At 39.0% G+C, this 20,500-nt stretch overlaps 2 protein-coding genes across 2 annotated transcripts in view; one reads left to right on the forward strand and one right to left on the reverse strand.

The window, feature by feature from the left end:
- The window catches only part of LOC107583814 (BTB/POZ domain-containing protein 7-like), a 64,828-nt gene extending 49,981 nt beyond the window's left edge, over positions 1 to 14,847 (forward strand). The window contains exons 4-11 of the mRNA XM_016270158.1: positions 3,968 to 4,176; positions 5,332 to 5,407; positions 7,157 to 7,317; positions 9,200 to 9,343; positions 9,692 to 9,881; positions 10,410 to 10,588; positions 11,447 to 11,854; positions 12,847 to 14,847. Of these exons, the coding sequence (XP_016125644.1) occupies positions 3,968 to 4,176; positions 5,332 to 5,407; positions 7,157 to 7,317; positions 9,200 to 9,343; positions 9,692 to 9,881; positions 10,410 to 10,588; positions 11,447 to 11,854; positions 12,847 to 13,503 (2,024 nt within the window). The 3' untranslated portion in view covers positions 13,504 to 14,847. The remainder of the gene's footprint in view (positions 1 to 3,967; positions 4,177 to 5,331; positions 5,408 to 7,156; positions 7,318 to 9,199; positions 9,344 to 9,691; positions 9,882 to 10,409; positions 10,589 to 11,446; positions 11,855 to 12,846) is intronic.
- A 4,063-nt stretch (positions 14,848 to 18,910) lies between these two features.
- LOC107583822 (putative E3 ubiquitin-protein ligase UBR7) overlaps positions 18,911 to 20,500 on the reverse strand; it is a 6,270-nt gene continuing 4,680 nt past the window's right edge. The window contains exons 9-11 of the mRNA XM_016270167.1: positions 19,728 to 19,908; positions 19,540 to 19,601; positions 18,911 to 19,441 (exon numbers count right to left, since the gene is read on the reverse strand). Of these exons, the coding sequence (XP_016125653.1) occupies positions 19,349 to 19,441; positions 19,540 to 19,601; positions 19,728 to 19,908 (336 nt within the window). The 3' untranslated portion in view covers positions 18,911 to 19,348. The remainder of the gene's footprint in view (positions 19,442 to 19,539; positions 19,602 to 19,727; positions 19,909 to 20,500) is intronic.

Raw genomic sequence — 20,500 nt, forward strand, 5'->3', positions numbered from 1 at the left:
TGTAAACATTGTGTCAACTTATTTCGCAAGTATGGAGAACAGCGATAGATGGACAGACGCTGAAGTGCAGGCACTTGTACCAAATGTAGCACTGCCAGTTGTCGTTGAAGATTCTTAGTCCTCCTTTCCGTTCTTTCAATCGCTTTAAGTATACGTCGACTTTCCATGTCCATTATTGTGAAACCCGCGAGACACAACAAAAACACAGCTCCGATCACAGCGTCATCCATCCTCCTGTTGTTAATGTTATTCTTTGTTTCTGTTGTTGAATACCGCGCACAAATGACGTCGCTGTCGACCGGCTTACGTCACTTCTTAGTACACACTGTCAGTGCGAATGCAACCCTTTAAATGGTACTGGGAAATAGTTCGCGCAAAATCGTCCCAGTACTTTAGTACTGTACATTTAGTTCTGGAACTAAAGAGGTGCGAAAGGCCCTTTTGTTTACGGGGTAACGGCTGCATTTCTGCTGTTCAGCGCCATCTGCTGTCAGAGAGTGAATGTGTTTTCATTCAGAGCGTTTCGCTCCACCATGCGCTTCTCATCCGTGCTTGTTTACGCGTCTGTGACACAGCATACAGCGGTGTTGTGCATTGTGACCAGTTGATGGAAAAAGTATTCTTTAAATGCATTCAAAATTCTGAATAATTTGTAATAAATAATTATTCTCAGTATTTTGAAGTGCCCACGATAACAATATCGTGCATATTCGTTATCGTGATATATCACATTACCGAATACCGGCACATTCTACTCTGGACTCATCACCATCAAATCTTCTGCACTTGCCATTCAAGTGCTTTTGAGTGGAAAACACTGCAAGTTGTTTGTGCAAAGTCTTCCTGCCATGTGTTGCTTTTGTTTTGCAGACTTTTGTTTCTGGTCTCATGTTAGGACACTCGTCTCATTTTTGAGTAACTATTAACTCCTTGGTGTAAGTTCTGCAATCATTCTTACGATCTGAATTCGACTCACACCTGATCATTAACTTTCATTAACTCGCATTGATTTGTAGCTCTGCATTAATGCCCGACGTGAACAATCTACACATTGATTACAAAGTCAATAAAGAATGATGAGATTTTTGGATGCTGGGTGACACACTCCCTAGAGGCTAATATGATACTGTTTTTTGAAAATGACAAGCTTATGGCTCTGTGACTAGAGATTATAATTAACTGGGACGGGTTTATTAGGGAATACTGCACTGCTTTGCTTCTGCATGCTAAATGGTTTCTAGTCATGCAGTGAAACCGATGCAGTGCTACTCTTAATCTTCTGTGTGCTCCAGGCTGGAGACGTGTGAGCAGTCATCCAGTATTTTGAAGTGCCCACGATAACAATATCGTGCATATTCGTTATCGTGATATATCACATTACCGAATACCGGCACATTCTACTCTGGACTCATCACCATCAAATCTTCTGCACTTGCCATTCAAGTGCTTTTGAGTGGAAAACACTGCAAGTTGTTTGTGCAAAGTCTTCCTGCCATGTGTTGCTTTTGTTTTGCAGACTTTTGTTTCTGGTCTCATGTTAGGACACTCGTCTCATTTTTGAGTAACTATTAACTCCTTGGTGTAAGTTCTGCAATCATTCTTACGATCTGAATTCGACTCACACCTGATCATTAACTTTCATTAACTCGCATTGATTTGTAGCTCTGCATTAATGCCCGACGTGAACAATCTACACATTGATTACAAAGTCAATAAAGAATGATGAGATTTTTGGATGCTGGGTGACACACTCCCTAGAGGCTAATATGATACTGTTTTTTGAAAATGACAAGCTTATGGCTCTGTGACTAGAGATTATAATTAACTGGGACGGGTTTATTAGGGAATACTGCACTGCTTTGCTTCTGCATGCTAAATGGTTTCTAGTCATGCAGTGAAACCGATGCAGTGCTACTCTTAATCTTCTGTGTGCTCCAGGCTGGAGACGTGTGAGCAGTCATCCTGAGGCTGTACAGTGCCCATCATAAAAGGAAAGACATTGTCATTAGATCTCAGACTTAAACAGTACACCTTAGCACTTTGCAGGCAATAAGAGAAGGTATAGAAAGCTTTTTAAGCAATATCACACTTGTGCTGAATATCAGTATGGTTATGATTTTGCACAAGGCTGCAGGCAGTCATGGCTTATATTAAGTAAAACTGCACAATTGTGAGTGATTGTTGATTTGGAGATCATCACGAATGCATTAAATTATGTACAGAGTCTTTTGGGGTATAAAAAAACGTTTTGAAATGCTTTTTAAAAACACTCCCAGGTAATTTTATGGTAACTTTGACCTTATATTTACAGACAAAAGGTCCAGGTTGTGGTTTTGGACAGGACGGGGTTATGGCGTGAGAAACTATGAATGTTTGTTGTTTTTATTTGACTTCCTCAGATCCTTAACATCTTCAAGGTCACCTTTATGAGTCTTGAAGAACAGCTTATTTACTTAGAAAATATGTCATTCGACAACGTAATACTGTCTTGAGAGTTTTGAGAGCGGCATCTGCTCTGACGCAGGCTGCCTACTATATAGGCTGTTGAATATTTAATGCTACTGATCAGCACAGTGTGCCTGAACACTTAAAGGGATAGTTCACCCAAAAATCTAAATCCTCTCATCATTTTCTCACCCTCAGGTTGTTCCAAACCTGTATGAGTTTATTGAATTTCTTTCTTCAAAAGAAGATATTTTGGATAAGTTGCTGCAGAAGTTAAAGTTGCTATTGTCGCTGGTCCCCATTGACTTCCATAATATAGAAAAAAAATGTTATAGAAGTCAAGTTTAAGGAGTAGTTCACCCATTTATGGAAATAGTGTCATTTACTCACCCTCATTCCATCAACATGTTATTTTCTTTCTTCTGTTTAGCTTGAAATGAATTATTAGACAAAATATCTGAGCTGCTTTTTCCATACCTTTAAAGCTGGATAATGATTATAAAGCTCCAAGTATGATAGTCTGAGGAACACGTATTATTATGTAAATTGTTCACTGATATTTTTTAATATGTCATCACCAAAACTACATTAATTTGATCAAATATTCAGCAAAAACTGTGATATTGTGGAATATTATTAGAATTTAAAATAGCTGTTTTCTGTTTTAAAATATTTTAAAATTTAACTTATGCCTGTAGTGGCAAAGCTTTTCAGAAACCATTACTCTAGTCTTCAGTGTCACATGATCCTTCTGAAAGCTTTCTAATATGCTTAGAAATAGTCTTTAAGGTTTTGATCAATTTAATGCATTTTGTTAGGTGTGATACAAAACACTTGTACATTTCTATATGCAAACTATTGTTGAAACTGAATTTCTCATAATGCCTGTTAGAAAGGGAAAACCAAGCTTGCTCTCTAGAGATACTTGCCTTGGATTGCTTTGAGGTTGAAATTCTCCACTGCTCCGGGGGTCTTTGTATCAAGCGGGGGGAGGGAAGGTGGCATTTACTGATTAAACTGCACTGAATGCCTCTCTTTTGACATTCGGTCTTTGATGACTGGAAAAGGGGACCAAAAGAATTGAATAGAAGAGACAAAACAGATCAAATCAGCAATTCAAGGCACAGTTCGAAGCAGCATAAAGCAGTGTTTTCGTTGTGAATAATTGGGTAAATTATTCATCTTTTCCCACAGTGACATTTAAATGCATACATTTTCATTAATATTTTAGACATATCTGCATATATTGTGGTAGAATATATTCCTGGTGTGTTTTAGGATTCTCTTTACTTTTAAAGCGTTATATTACAGTCGCAGTGATGAGAAAATGATTTTAGAAATAGATAAAGCAGCATAGAGGGCAGATGGAAGTAGTGCCCTATTCTAAGAGCATCTGGACCACCCACGTTTTTGTTTTAAAATCTTGATTAACTACATTTGGACGCAGAATTGTATGTTTAAGAGCAGCTGAAGCCCTGTTTATGCCTAAATAAAATGTGATGTCATTGTTTATTGGTCTTAGGCTGTGAAGACATTGTGGCAGACAGCATCTCTCTGGACTCTGTGGTGGCCATCCTGAAGTGGAGCTCACAGCCATACGGCTCCAAATGGGTTCATCGGCAGGCCATGCACTTCCTGTGCGAGGAGTCCAGCCAGGTCATGACCTCCGACGTCCTCTACGAGCTTAGCAAGGAGCACCTGCTGGCGGCCATTCAGTCTGATTACCTGCAGGTGATGACCTACACCAATTCACCTTGAGTACTTTTTGGATTTCCCAGTGCAAGATTAGCTAGTTCAGGATTTTACGATTTAGGGTAGCTGGTTATGAGTCAAATAAACTGCACTGTAAATACAGAGACGTCTTTTACTAGATATGCGAAAAATGACATTTTGTTAACTAAATGTGAACAATAAGGGGGTTGTTCACATAATAGGGCATGTTATTGGATCCTCAAACAAAATATGTTCATGTGTGCAAAAAATCTGATTAAACTTCATTTTCTAGCTCAGTATTTCTAAAAACCTACTTGTAAGGTCTGTTACACATGATTTTTGTGCTGTTACTTCAAGGTTAAGCTTATTTTCTCTCTGGAAACATACAGGGGTAATTCAGGGTAACTGAATCATATTGCACTATTGGGAAATTAGTTTATTTCAGTCCACAAATCATTGCAGGGCTTCAGGCCTATCCATTTCAGACAGCAACGTGTCAGTATCAGTCTGTTTATCGATCTCTGTTTATCAGGGCTCCCTTCTCTTAAAGGTGAAGGTCACCTGCTTTTGTTTTTAGACAAATGAGTCAGCTGTATCAGATGTCCCCCTTAAGTCTCCTCTGTGAGCTAATATAGAGAGCTGTAACCCCATCTGGGATTTGGCCTGGCACACAGAAATCTGTTAGTGCCTTCACACTCCTGTGTGCTCGCTGTTCAGCGTTTACAAGTCTTCGTTAACTCTAGTCTGGGTCAAACCTGTTGAAATGATATAATCCCTGTAGTGACTGAGAATTTGTAAACAAATATAAACAAAGACTAGCATTGTTTTGACAATATAAAAATTTTGTTTTTATACCATGCTGCAAAAAATGGGCATTAACTGATTGATTCATTGGCATGGTCATGGAAAACCTGTAAATATCAGTGAATTTTGAGCTTTTTTTTAAGATTTTGGCTGTGCAATATTCTCAGTAAGAGATAAGATAGTAGGAAAATAATTTTTCTCAGGTTTTACCTTGTACCTGCAGGACCTACTGCTATGAAATACATTGGTTTTATATATCCTGTTTTTTTTCCGATATCGTTCTGTTGCATACAGCAGTCTTCTTCAACCTTGCAGCACTGACTAAATTCAGTAACATAAACTGGTGCTGTTCTTCTCCCCTCTTCACAGGCCAGTGAACAGGACATCCTCAAGTATGTTGTAAAGTGGGGTGAACACCAGCTCATCAAGAGGATGGCCGATAGAGGTATCACATGCAGACACTGATATGTTACTAGATACACATTAAAGGAATAGTTCATCCAAAAAAGAAAAGTCTGTCATTTATTTACTCACCCTCATGTCGTACCAAACTTATATGTTGTGTTTTTTTTTTTCAAGAAACAAAAAAAGTGTTTATATACACTACTGTTGAAAAGTTTAGTTTCGATAAGATAATTTGAATGTTTTTTAAAAGAAGACTTATGCTTAACACAGCTTCATTTTATTTGATCAAAAATACAGTAAAAACAGTAATATTGTGAAATATTATTACAATTTAAAATAGGTTTTTCTTGTGATGGCAAAACTGAATTTTCAGCATCCATTACTCCAGTCTTCAGTTTCACATGAGCCTTCAAAAATCATTCTAATATATTGATTTGCTGCTCAAGCAAAACAATTTTGAAAACAGTTGTGCTGCTTATTTTATGAATAAATTATACAATTTTCTTCTAGAAAGTTCAAATGAACAGCATTTATTTGAAATAGAAATCTTTTGTGACGCTACAATGTTACTGTCACTTTTGATCAATTTAATGCGTCATTGCTGAATTAAAGTATTAATTAAAAAAAAAAAACTTACTGTCCTTAAACTTTTGAACGGTACTGTGTATTTCATTCCAAGAACCATTACATAACTTATTTCATACAGAGACAGTGCATAATGGCCATGTCTGTCAGACTCCAAAAATGGGTGGGATATTTATGATAAAAATATCATAACATCATAACATGAATATCTTAAATGTGGTCCATTTGTCTTGTGCTTTATTTTAACTTGAATTGTAGGGCACAAGTCATATTGACCACTTTTATGGTGCTTTTGGGAGCTTGATAACCTGTGGTCCCCATCCACCTTCATTGTATGGAAAAGAGCAGTTCACATATTCTGCTAAACTACTTCTTTTGTGTTCCACGGATGAAAAAGTCATACAGGTTTGCAACGACGTGAAGGTGACAAAGTAATGTTAGGATTTACATTTTTGAACTACCTGAACTATTCCTCGATCTCCTCCACACACACACACACACATATATACCTTTCTCTGGGCTGAAATTTTTTTCTGTGCCACTGAATTTGTCCCTGTTTCCACCTCTTGCTATAGATGGTGGTCTGAACTATGCCAGTCTAATGATTTATTCCCCAATCCTCCTAATGTCTAGTAATGACTCCGACTGGCTCAGCTCTGAGAAATCAGGCCAAGTGCTCTGCAATACAGAAGCGTAGCATATGGCTGGCGGCTCCAGACCTGGGTCTGCAATTGCTCTGTGTACCCAACAGAATCAAATATACCCAGACTAACACTATCTTGAACGTTTATAGCTGGTGCCAAACCGCAAACACGATCTCTGATTGCTTTTCTCCCAGAACACATTCTAAAGGGAAACAGCAATGCACAGGCTCACCTTCATTTTGTCATTAACAGTCTTTATACATAATACTGATTTGCTGTCTGAGGTGTAGATAGTAATTCAGGGTCCAATGCAGTGCAGCATCCTCAGAGCAGAGGAGCTTAAATTCCTCGCTCAAGGGCACGGCTGCAGTCAGTGGAGCTGCATGACGATACCGCTAATCCTCTGGAAGCACACACCCTCCCACCCAACTTTGTCTAATCTATATTGTGGGCTAGAAAAGTTGGGCCACCGTTTCCTCCAACTCAAATTCTTGTGTGTGTGTGTGTGTGTGTGTGTGTGTGTGTGTGTTTGAAACTGTGTGTTTCTGTGTGTTCCCCAGAGCCTAACCTGTTAAGTGGTACTGCACATAGTGTGAATAAACGTGGCGTGAAAAGAAGGGATCTGGACCTGGAAGAGCTTAAAGAGATTCTCTCTCCACTGCTGCCTTTCGTCAGAACTGAGCACATATTACCAACCAACAGTGAGGTCCTCTCTGACACTGTGAGTGTGTTTGTGTGTTCTGGTCATGTGTAGGTCTTTTGGTTTATACAGTTTAAACAGCAGCATTAAGGGGCAGTCACACTAGATTTTAAGCACACAGAATTTCTCCATGCAGCTTCACTTAATTGAAGTTTACAGTTCTTTTGAAATATTTTGAGTAAGACTTTTCTTTTTAAATCTTTAAATATTTTATCTTTAAATATTGTAATCAGCAAGGTTAAGTTAAATGGACAAGTGACAGTAAAACATTTATAATGTAACATGTTTTAAATAAATGCTGTTCTTTTGACATTTCAATGCATCAAAGAATTCGTAAAAAATGGTTCATGCTTTTCACACAAATAAGCAGCATGGCTATTTTCAGCATAGGTGATAAAAATAAATGTTTCTTCAGTACCAATTCGGAGTATTATAATGGTTTCTGAAGGATCATGTGACACTGATACTGGAGCAATGGCTGCTGAAAATACAGCTTTGCCATTACAGGAATAAATTAAATTTTAAAATATATTATAATAGAAAACATAACAGTTTTCACATTTCACAAGTTACTGTTTTTACTGTATTTTTGGTTAAATTAATGCAGACTTGGTGAGCATAAGAGGCTTGTTTTTATTACAGACCTCAGACATTTGAACAGTAGTTTGTTTAATAGTGTTCTTTTGAACTTTTTATAAAAATATGTAAATCAGGATCATGTGTAAACCACCAAGATCAGTTTCCTTCATGTCTTTTTTCAAAGAGAATATAGAAAAGAAGCGTTTAAATCCTATATTTGTCCATTTTTTTCCACCAAACTTGAACTTCATCTAAACTAAACTGTGTAGCATCATTCTGTGAATATGCTTACATACCAGCTATGAATGTAAGTGAATGAACATAAAGCTCACTATGAGTGTACTTAGCAGTGTTGTACATGTGCTAGTTACATGCAACAGTTATTTAATTTAATTACAAAATAAATATAACTGAAATCTGTTACTGAGGAAAAAATATGTAATTAAATTACAGTTACTTGTGAAAATGTTCAATATTACAAAGGGGGTTACATCTGAATATTTTAACACAGACACACACCGATTTAATTGATTTCTTTCCCAAATTGCATTAACTCCTCTAAGAGTCTAATAAGACACCAATGTTTCAGGAGTATAGGACACATGCTTATTCGATAAATGTTTTATTTTCTATTTGTGTTAATGTATATGCTTTATTTTTTAAATCAGTTTTTAACCTTAGAACGATCTCAAAGTAAAAAGAGGTGCTAAAGTCAGATTTTTTTTTTTTTGGTGGTGTGCTTTAACATTTTTATCATCTTAATTCAATTGATGAAGAATTTTGAAAGTCTGACAGTAATCAGTGTTGAGTGCTACTGTAAGGTTAACCCTGCCTAGCCTAAATGTTTGAAAATGAATAACAGTTGAAAACATTCATTAGAAATTTAGAAAAGTAATCATGTAATCAGTTACATTACTTAAAGTAATTTAAGTAATTGAAATAGTTACACTACTCATTACATTTTAAATAGTCTAACTTGTAATCTGTAACCTATTACATTTTCAAAGTAACCTTCCCAACACTTCCCTTTAGTCTGTAAAATGCACAGAAATTTGTCATGCTGCCACAAGCCAAATGGGTAACGTTACTTTTGTTTTTCTGTACAGCGCACGCTGAATAAGAATGACAAAAATGGTGATATTGATTGATGTATGAATGGGTACATACTCTGATTCTCAGTTCTGCTCAGGATGTAATTTGCTAGAGAGTAAGAAAACAGATACCCCAATGTGCTAATGCTCCAGCAAATTACATCATCTTTCCATCGTTCTTCTTGACCGCTCTCTTCAAGTATCGGTAAAGACTTTTCCTCTGCATTTAACAGATGAAGAGGGGTCTGATCAGCACCCCCCCTTCTGACATGCTGCCCACAGCGGAGGGAGGCAAAGCCAACGCCTGGCTTCGGCAGAAGAGTGCTGGCATTTATGTCCGCCCACGGTTATTCTCTCCTTATGTGGAGGAGGCCAAGGTAGGATACACTTCCTCACCTCACATACAGCAGGGTGGTTAACTGTAACATTACAATGAACTAGTGGAGGCAGAAGAGGTGATTAAAAGATAAATGCAATTAAATGATACACCTATTAAGTATCTCTATCTCATTTCTTTAAAATACAGTTTTAATAATACAAGATAAAAAAAATATATTTTTTTTTATTTTTTACATTTATAGAATGTAATTTATATAGACTGTAATTGTAGACTGTGAATCAAATCTTTTCAAAAAGGCAGTTGGTTTATAGAATAGCCTTAGTGCTGTTATTAAATACACTCATTTCATTATACGACTTCCATTAAACTTTGCGTTTTTCTCCAGGCGGTTTTGGAGGAGATGATGGTTGAGCAGACTGACCTGGTTAGGCTGCGCATGGTTCGTATGTCCAATGTACCGGACACACTCTACATGGTAAACAATGCCGTCCCCCAGTGTTGTCACATGATCAACCACCAGCAAATGGCTGGCAGCCAGACAGCTCCACCGTCTGTGGTTGCTAACGAAATACCAGGTGGGTTAAGCACTCATTCATGCCTTGTAATGATGCATTCTTTCAGCCAGTCTTAAAAACTAGCCATTATATATCTGTATAAAATACTCCGTTATACATGATTGTGGTGACTCGTTTTATCAAGTTATTTTAGAGAGATTGCGATTTAGTACAAAGGCCAAGTAGATCATGTCCTAATCTAGATGTGGTCTCAAATCCCATAAATCAAACCATGAGAAGTTGTTTGCTCAAGTTAATTTTGCTATTCTTTTGCAAGACGCAATTCAGTGTTTTTTTTAGGTATATGTAATGTGAGTGGGAACATTGGCTTTGTATGTTGGCAAACTTTGTGATCCTGTGGGTGTTATATAAAACAATTCAACACCCATTAAAAAAGAAAAAAGAAAAAAACTTTTTTTTTGTCTTATATGCCCATCTTGTATTAATGTTGTTTATCTGCTGTGTAATGTTGTTAACTGATGAGCTTCTTGATTTGTATTTGCACATTAAATAAGTCATCTGTTTTCCTTTTATCACCCTGTCTTTCAGTGCCCAGGTTGGCAGTAGTGAAGGGAATGATCCGTAGGCTGCAGGAGCTGCGTCACACAGACCAGGTGCAGCGAGCATATGCTCTGAACTGTGGTGAGGGCGCCACAGTCAGCTACGAGCTGCAGATCCGTGTGCTCAGAGAGTTTGGCCTACCTGATGGGGCTGCAGAACTCCTACAGGTAACCCAGCACATCCTGTTTGTGTGGAGACTGACATGTGTTGCTATGGCTACTGTGAATATCTCTCTTTCTCTTTTATCTGACTTTCATGTCAGTTAGTATTACCCTGGCCTCTGATGAATACAATTTATTTTCCAGTGATTGCAGGCACTCATACTGATTTTGTTCAAATAAAAAAAGATTAAAAAGGGAGAATTTTGTTGTTCAGATTTGAACACTTCTTCAATGCATTGCAAATGTCTGTATAAATGTGTGTATTATATATACTATCATACAAAAATCCGGTCTCTAAGGCTGCATTTATTTGATAAAAATACAGTAAAAACAGTAATATTGATAAATATTATTACAATTAAAAATACCTATTAACCTGTTAATTTGATATAATAATAATAATAAGTGTGTTTGTACATTATATTATTTTTTGTACATTATATAATATATTAATATAACATTTTAATGTATTCTTGTGATGGCAGGAAAATAAAAATTTCTGTTATATTTATTGCATGTCAAAACCAACTTGTCACTTAACATGCAAATAAAAAAAATGAAAAGACCTTTTACAATAATGTTAACTATAGTTTGCTGAGAATGCAATGTGTACTTCTGCATCAATCCGTGTTGTTTTGACTAGCAAATGCCTCCAGTTACTATGCTCTTGGTTTAGAAGTTCCCTGAGCTCTTGAACTGCCTTGATATCTTGTTATTCTCACCATTAAGTGACCAGTGAACCTACGCTGGATAGTTTGGAAGGACTCAAAACCTCTTCAGCATGCCAGACAGTCTATTAAGTCTCATTGTTGAAGCATGTCTAGCACAAACATTGCCCTCATGATTACATGTGCTGTGTTTCAGAATCCGCACAAATTCTTTCCCGAGGAGCGTTTTGGAGACGAGAGTCCCGTCCTGGCCTTGCGCCAGTCAGGTCGCTGCCGGGTCAACAGTACACCAGCTGTGGAGAGCATGTTCACTGACCTGGAGGCTCTAGTGGGCTTCCACCCCCCTCTGCCACCTCCTCCTCCGCCCTATCATCCCCCGACCACCCCGGGCCATAGCCAGCAGCAGTATAAAACGGGCTGGAGACCTCGGGTCCCCACCCAACCTCCCTCCAGATCTTTCTCCTACCCCTGCAATCATGCACTCCTTCACAGGCAGTCCTCTTCGAAGATGGGCAGCCCAGTCTACCCACCAGGAGCCAAGCCCCTGCCCCCAGACTGCACTAATGCACAGGGGGGGAGAAATCTTCATCCTGACAAGAAAATGGTGATTAATACCAATATATTATTCTAATTATTAGGGCTGAACGAAATGACCTAAAATCAAAATCTCAATTAATCTCAAAACATTTTACCTCGATGACAATTAATGAACGATTATTTTATTTTTTATTTAAATTTTTTTGTAATCATAGTTCATTAAAGATTTTTCTACTGTAAATATACTCAACTATTAAAGGTGTGATTTTATTTTCTAATGAAAGAGTGCATCTCTTATCTTTGTGATTTTAAAATAATTGAAGGAAAAACTATTTATGGTTATTGCATATATTATATTATAAATATTGTATATTATATCATAATATATCGTATTTTTTGCTAACAAAATAAATGAATATTGGCTTGTCAAAAGTAGAAAATAAAAAAAGCGCAGCACAGAATACCTACTCCGCCACGTTGCCGTCAAATACAAAAGTGGCCATGCCAACATGCCACTGTAAACAAAAGCTTGCAACACTTGCCCCGCCTCCGGGGTCTTCTGATAGACCCTTTTCACATTTCTGGGTTTCTCAGCAGCGGAAGTCGTCATAGTTGGGTTAACTTCAGAAGCAGTGAATGGGAGAGGACCACAAAAATATTTTGGCATTCCCATTTGCTCGCATAGCTAAAGGAAAACTCCACAATAGTGTTTTCATGATTTAAAAAGGAAAAAAAAATTGCGAGAGACTGCTAACGGCAGTCAGAAGAGAGAATGATGTCAAATTTACCGTCCCTCCCATAGACGCTGCATTAGAAACACTCTCGCATTAGCATTAACTAGTTTTTTTGTAATTTGATGCAAAGGTTATATAATACAAAGTATAGTGTTATAAATGTAAAAAAAAATTTAAATAATTAAAATATAAAAACTTTACGATGCTGATGACCATTGAAACGCATCAAGTGAATTTAGGCATCACAGCAATATAATGTACAGTATGAAAAATGGGTTTCCATTGTGAGCTTTGCTAATGTATATCCTCTCATTTATTCTTGCAGAACATGGAGCCTGTTATCAACGAGTTCATGCCAGACATCGCCATGGGTGTTTCGGCAATGAGCCTGAAGGAGCGGCGCCTTCCTGAGGTCTCCATGGAGTTGGAGAGTCACGAAGCCCACCCTCACCTTTCTACAGCTCCTCCCATGTCCCACAGCTACTCCAGTCGTCACCCGCACTCCTCCCGCAAGCGGCACGCAGCCGAACCCAAGCCTGAGGGCCCGCAGCCTGACTTCCCAGATCTCTACGAGTTCCCAGGCCGTCGCGTGCCTCCCTACAGTGGACCGGACCTCTATATCCACGGCCGTCAGGCAGGTGGTGGAGCGCCACCTCCGTCCTACTCCGAGGCTTCAGAATCCCTCCGCCTGGATGTGCTGGAACAGCCTCCGCAGAGACTAGACTTGGCAATCGTCTCGCAAGGGGGCGTTGCACAAGCCGTGCAAAGGTCATGGCCCATAAACGAGACGGACCTCACCTGTGGGCTTGGCCCCTCCACAGAACAGTATGAGGAATGGCCCACGGGCCGCCGGCCTGCTCCAGAAGGAATGGGGCTGGGCTTAGGGGCGAACGTTGGGTCTGGGGACGAGGGGGGCTTAGGTGCTCGAGACCGCAGGTCGCCCAGCAAACCCGAATACCCCTACAGGAAGTCTGCTCTCTGACCCCTGATTAAAAAGAGACTGACGACTGATTTAAATGCTAAGTGTAAGCTAACAGGTGAGGCACCAGCAGTCCTGCACTTCGTGTTCTTTTGAGGGCCGACAGTATCTTGAAGTAATGAACGCCCATAAGCTGCGCGAGTGGCTGCTTTTCTGAAGGCTAAAGGGAGATCTGGATAGGTTTGAAACCCAGTGAGGAGAGCTTGGTTTGGTTGTGTGCACCCTGAAAAGAGGTCAAAAATGCAAAATATTTTAATCTGAGAGATCCTTAGATTTATGTACAGGATATTAATGTACAAGTATCACAGTATATTTCTTTTACTTTCATTTTCCTGAACAAACTATGTTGACTGGGGAAATATACATTCATCTATATGCATTTCGTTTCTTTGGAGTAAATTGGAAAAATATGAAGGCAATAAGTTGCAAACTCATTACTTTGTCTAGTCCTTGACAAACGGCTCCTTCTTCTTTTGAGGGCAGAGTGGCAGTAATAGCTCATGTAATCTGCCGCATACGCCGGCTTTTACATTAGCCTGTGCAATTTAAGAACCGAGATGGAACATAAAAAGGGAAAACAAATGAAATCCCCTGTCTCCTATGAGGCAACTTATCAGGCATAACAATGGCACAGATGCACCATTAAATGTGAATAGGGTTTTGTTTTAGCGTGTTTGTGTTTCACAGCACAGATCTGCAGATTCATTCCACTATATTTAACTTTAAAAACTATCTGTTCTCTCAAACAAAAATTTGGCATCCTCTTTTGCATTCAGATTCTCATTCCAAGGCTGCAGTTGGTGGCATTCCTGAGAGATGGCAAATATGGGTTGATCAATATCAGCCACGTTCTCCAGAATGGTACAGGATGCTCAACCAAACCAACCTCACGCCACATCCTCAGTCCTCTGGTTCAGTAGGACGGCAGCAGCCCATGGGCGGGAGTTCATTAGCTTTTCTGTGCTAGTTCTGTCAGCAACAATTATGATGTCATGAACAGGCTTTGCAAAAAAGAGAATTCTTGGAAGTGTCATGGATTTAGACACAAGTATTTACTTTTGATTTGCTACACAACACTTTAAGAAACAATATCATACACACTGCTGCAAATCCTACCTATAGATGAAGTGACTTATTTTAAGCTCGTTTTTTAGCATCCGAAATACCTGTATTCTTAAATAACTGTGCAATAGTGCAGCTTTTTCATTTTAAATATTAATTTTGCTTTCTTCTCCTTACAATAAAAACCTTTCTCAGATAATACTGACACGGCAAATATGCAGGCTAGTTCACTCAAAAATGCAAATTGTGTCCTCATTTACTCAACATCATGTCGTTCCAAACCTGTGTAAATTTTTCTCTCTCTGTAGAACACAGAAGATATTTTGAAGAACTGTTTTTGTCCATACAATCAAAGTCTGAGGTCCAACAACATCAACATTTGACCCCTTTGACTTTCACCGTGGACCAAAAAACCTTTAGATATTCTTCAAAATATCTTTTTTGTGTTCTGCAGAAAGAAAATGTATCCTACAGATTTGAAACAACAACAGGGTTAGTGAATGAAGAAGGAATTTTCATTTTGGGGAAACTATCCCTTTAAGATAATCAACAATAGCCTTTCCCCACAAGCGATGATGGTACTGTATTCTCACATGCTCTCAAATGTTATTATATAAGAATCTCATGTTGTATTCGACCGGATGGGACCTCTGTTGAATATCCGAATGATCCTCAGCTGTATCCATCCCACATTCTTCACTTCAAGTGCTTCTTTCTTTGGAGCACAAGAAGTGTTTTATTGGTTGAAAGCACAACATTGTGAGAAATACTAAGAATGTCATTTCATTTCATCAGATAAATGTGCTCAGACAATTTATACGCTGGTAAAAGGCTTGAGTTTCAGTTGGATGGTCGATCAGATTTTATTTATTTTTGACAGTTAAGAACCCACAGTTAGACCAAAGATGAGTTTGGGAGGATGTTTGCGTTGCTTGGTGAATCCCGGAAGCGTTTTATTTTATCTACCAGGTTTCTTTGCCTCTTAGCAAGTTGAACTGATACAGTTGGGTTGAGATTCGTGTTTGTTACTCAAGGCTCTTTGGTGACCGTGTCCATCGAAGGAACATTTATCATTGATTGATTTTTATGGATCTCTCCCCAGGCACTTTGACTTACAGAGATGGCCTTAAAAGAGTTGATGCAGGGTTAGTACTGCTGTATACCTGTAGTTACAGCCTTAAGACCTTACCTTGGCTAACGCAGTTCTCCATCTTAAATCGCATAAGGTCTTCTGTGACAGAGAGACACTCTACCTCTGAACAGCTCCTCTCAACATATTTCAGTCAATTCGATTTTCCTTCTTTAAATTCTTTTCAACTTATTCAGACCTCTTGAGCCTCACCTTGAACATTTATCATTGGGGGACCAGAACCAACAGCTGGAAATCAGATTTTCACCACTTCCTCACATTTTTCTTTTCTTTACACGTGTTGTTTTATTAGAACTTAACAGCGCAGTTAAGATATGAGGACAGCGACATCTTGCACAATAATTAACTCAATCTACAGTTATCACAGGTGTTATTCTTCATCTACCCTTGGTTGTTCTTCAGAATTGTTAGCTGCCTGATGCAGTTGCAGTGCAACGAACGGGTCCTCCTGGACTCCTACTACAGCCCACCTCTGAGTCAAGCCTGAAAGAGTCATGAACCCTGAGTGGGAGAGCTCCAGTTTGCCATCCCGCAAAGCTTCAGAGGGTCAGATCCAAAAATAGATCCAACGTAGACCCTAGCTGTGGTGCAAGTGATCTCCTCAGAGAGTTGAAGTCATCTGAATCGAGCTGAGATTGGTAGGAGGCTGTTTGTCTCCTTTGACTGTCAAGGACGTAGCTCTGCGGTTCTCTTTGCATCAGGCTTATCAGATACATGAAGATCTTCAGTCCCTGGTGCAAATGGTTCAGCCTTTCCTTTGGCGTATAACAAACTTGATAATACATCATGAGATTGAGCTTTCAGTATCTGTGGTTCTTTCAAAATGCAATGCATCGCAGCCTACTTAAGCCTACCTTCCCTGACCTCATTCCGCAGCAAAAAGAGGACGAGTGAAGCGATTTACTAACTACATTTATTCAGAATAAAAATATATTTTGTTTCACAGAGCAGGTGTTTCACTCAAACTTCATTTTACCTTGCAGATCCTCCAGGTTTCATGTCAGCATGACAATGACGAATCAATGCACCTGTCACGCGACTTGTTTTACCACCAGCTCACACGTTCTTCTTTTGTGTCGGAAGCTCTTGTCAAAAGCTCAGTCATTTAAATTCTCAGTGTTGCGACTTTGTAACTCCAGCCTTCTGTACCAATGGTATTTTGAATTGGGTCATCTGACGAGCAAGACCTTTCGGTATGTTCTTTTTCCTTCTGTTTTTTATTTCCCATTTTTATGCAACAGTTGCATGTTAGTTCTGATTTTCCTGTTACCTGTAACTCCAAGCATTGAGTAACTGGCATCAGCACTTCCCTTCGAGGCAGCCGAGAGGAGATCTGAGGTCTGTCATGTCATTCTAGCGAATCGCACTGGCTGCATCAAACCATGACCCAAAATCGACAGATGGATATTTAGGCCTACTGCTGCTACGCAAGAGGTTTTCCTGCCAGCGGAGAACATTATTTCTTGACGTCAATGCCGATCCCAGCGATCTAGTCCCATATAGACCCAGCCATGCCTTAAACTTAAGGGGCAGGTTAGGAAAACTCCTTGGATCGCCTTCACCTCTGCTATACTCAGGCCATTTTGAACTGCTAAGAAGTCATTTATTTCATGCTATAAAACACCGATCAGATCGTTTTGATTGCTGCAAAAGTCAATGCACAGTTTGAAGGTATTATTTTGTATTTTAGATGCACACTGACCTCATAATTAATACATTTCTATCACAAATGCCATTTGTGGTCATTTGGGTTTTGTGGGATGCTTGCCTGAGAGACTGTTAGGGAATGAATTGGAAATGCATTTGAGCTCCCAGATGAGGAGCTTGAATCATTTAGTCTGTCCTGTAGAACTCAACTGGCATGTAGTTTGACATAAATTTTTCATTGCTTAAAAATAATGGGTTCGTTTTGGGTGGGAATAAATTTGGCTACTATACTTAAACCGAGGAGTAAAAGCTAGAACAGATGAAGGTACCCATTGCACTAAATTTTTGATGGCGATATGTGTAACGTTTGTTGTGGAATAGCGCCCTCTGTTGGCTCTATTGGTTTATTTTGACTGAAACGTCTGTTTATTCAGTTCTAGATTCACAGCTGAGTCATTTGTCTTCAACATTCATTCCTAATCCTTTTAGTATATTTGCATGGCATTGCGTTATCTCCAAAGTGCCGCAAGGCTGAACTGAACTGAAGGTTTGTGTTTTGGATGTGTGAGGGGCAAGGGAAGTTGTGTTTGCAGACTTTAAGTCGAGATCTCCAGGTTCTCTCTTGTGCTATCTCTCTTACGGAGACGATTTAGTGCCTTCTCTGCCTGAGGCTGGGCTTCCTCCACACCCCTTTTGTCTTATGCAAGCCCTTTCTACAAACCTCTGTTAAACCGTCTCTTTGTAATACTGTAGCCAACGCTTAGTGTGCATAATGGTTCATTTGTTTTTTTTTCTTCAAAAGATATTTTTCAAGATTTTTGGTACCTTTGATCACATGCCTCAGAAATGTTTTGTTGTATGTAAAACGTAAAGTTTTTTTTAATAAATGTATATAAAACATGCGAATATCTATTTGAGACTTTGTGTGTGTGTGCGCGCATATATTTGTGTATATATACACGCACACATACAAAAAAAAACTGCATTCTTTTGTGGAGTTGTGGAAAGTGTCTATTTTTCTATTCTTTTCTTTGGCCGGTGTAGTTATGAACTTTACTCTGCAATTAGCTGACTAATGTCTTGGAAATAAATAGTTTTGAGTTATAATGATTGTGTGTGTTTGTTGTTTGTTTGATTTCATTCATTCAAGCTGCCAGATGAGCAGCTAGTAACACCTTGCCATTAGTGGTAAATGGGAGAGGGAAACACAGAGCGACTCACTAACCACACAATTTGCATAGAAACACTATCATGCAGAAATCACAATTTGGTTCCCACTGAAATTTACAATTGAATTTAAAACCAACTGAAACAATGCATATGCAAAATCACACAAGCCTAGAGGCTTAAAAGTAATTTATTAAACTACTTAAGGTATAGATGGATGGATAGAATGTGGAAAGGCCTTATGGATATTGTTTGGGCCGGTTTGCAGGCTTCATGACATGCCTAAAGAGACAGTGTGTAAAGCTTTGTCAGTTATTAACAGAACTCAAAATTTATATAAGTTACTGAACTAATGAAATAAACACTAAAACAATTTCTCCCCAATGGAGTGTTCTTGGGATACATAAAGAGTGTTCTTGTTCTTGGGATAAAAGACCTACATCGCAGGGCCCAAATGTATTACCATGTTTATTTCATTTATAAGATAGGACATTAAAAAGTAACAGACTCCACAAACAAAACAGGTTAAAACAAGATAAAATGAATAAAGTGTTACTAGACAATTCACAATTGTAACTGAACACTGAACTGAATGCATCTTGGAGCCAATCGACATGTTGATTTGAAATGGCAGGATTACAAGAAAAGAATTAGTTACATCTTTGGAAACACAGATTCTGTCATACATCACTATACAAGGTCAAAAGCATACAAGATTATGAGGGCCTGAATTTGAACTGCATATTTATCTTACAAAACCAGGGGTGGCCTTGAAAAGAACAGTTTGGGGGGGGGGCTTGAAGTGGCAGGGTGAAGGGCAGTTTAACTGCAGTAGTACTGGCCTGCATTGGCTCTTCGTCTCTTGCGGCTTTGCTGCTGTTCAAAGAAGTGACGGATGTCCTCAGGTGTCACCACCTAAACAAGGAGAGGAGAAGAAAATGAACACTAGACACTACAAGCTTACATTCAACTAAACCACACACTAAAAAAAACGCACACAAACGAAAACCTACTTTTCCTTCTGCTGCAAATCGCTGCAGGTAGTCCTTCAGCTCGGTCTTCATGTCATTATATTCTGAGGAAAAATTAAATGTCAACATCACATTTGAGCAGTTACATTTGAAATCTCTTGTCATTCAGAAAACTAATTAGTTTTGGTTTCACACAGATAAGGATGTTTGTACCACTTAACTCTACTAACCATGGATAATCTCCAGCTGCTGAACCCGATTTAAGTTGTTTAGGGCCGACATCAAGGGGTCACGACCCTCAGCTCCTCCTGCTTGTTCAGCCTGCATTGTAGACTTGCCCTTGTTTTCATACGCCAGGACAGTGTCCATCTCATCCATAAGGAAAGACACTCCTGCATCTGTATAGAGGACCTAAGCAAAGAAAGCAAAACATGAGACCAGAAACAATGTTGTTTTTTCATGTTTATTGCGTTTGAATGATACAGAATCACTCTGTTAAAGGATTAGTTTACTCACCCCCATGCCCAGAGCCGATCTTCCCTATACGCAAAATACGCAAGCTGCGTAGGGCCCCCGAAACACCAGGGGGGCCCCCTTGCTCTCAAAGATCATTAAAACATGAATGTTCATTTCTTGTCGCCCTTTCTACGTAAAAATCAGTCAAATCATGTAATGTGAATGTCGTGCAGTCTAGCTCAAGTCTAAAAAAACGAGTTGAAAGCGTACCGAGCCGCGGAAGAGAGACGCTGTTTCTCAAGCACTTTCCGCGAGCGAGATTCGAGATGGAGTGAAACACAGACAAATGCATTTCATTCATTCGTTCATAACCACACTCCCCTTTCAGTTGAAAAGAAATTACGTTTTTTGTGGAAAACATTCCAGGATTTTTCTCCATATGGTAGACTGTAATTGCGGCAAATGCAGCTTCAAAGGGCTCTACATGATCCCAGCTAAGGAACAAGGGTCTAGCGAAAAGATCGGTAATTTAAAAAAAAAAAAATAA

The sequence above is a fragment of the Sinocyclocheilus grahami genome, unplaced genomic scaffold, assembly GCF_001515645.1.
Source record: "Sinocyclocheilus grahami isolate Dianchi unplaced genomic scaffold, SAMN03320097.WGS_v1.1 scaffold5.1, whole genome shotgun sequence".
Lineage (NCBI taxonomy): Eukaryota > Metazoa > Chordata > Actinopteri > Cypriniformes > Cyprinidae > Sinocyclocheilus > Sinocyclocheilus grahami.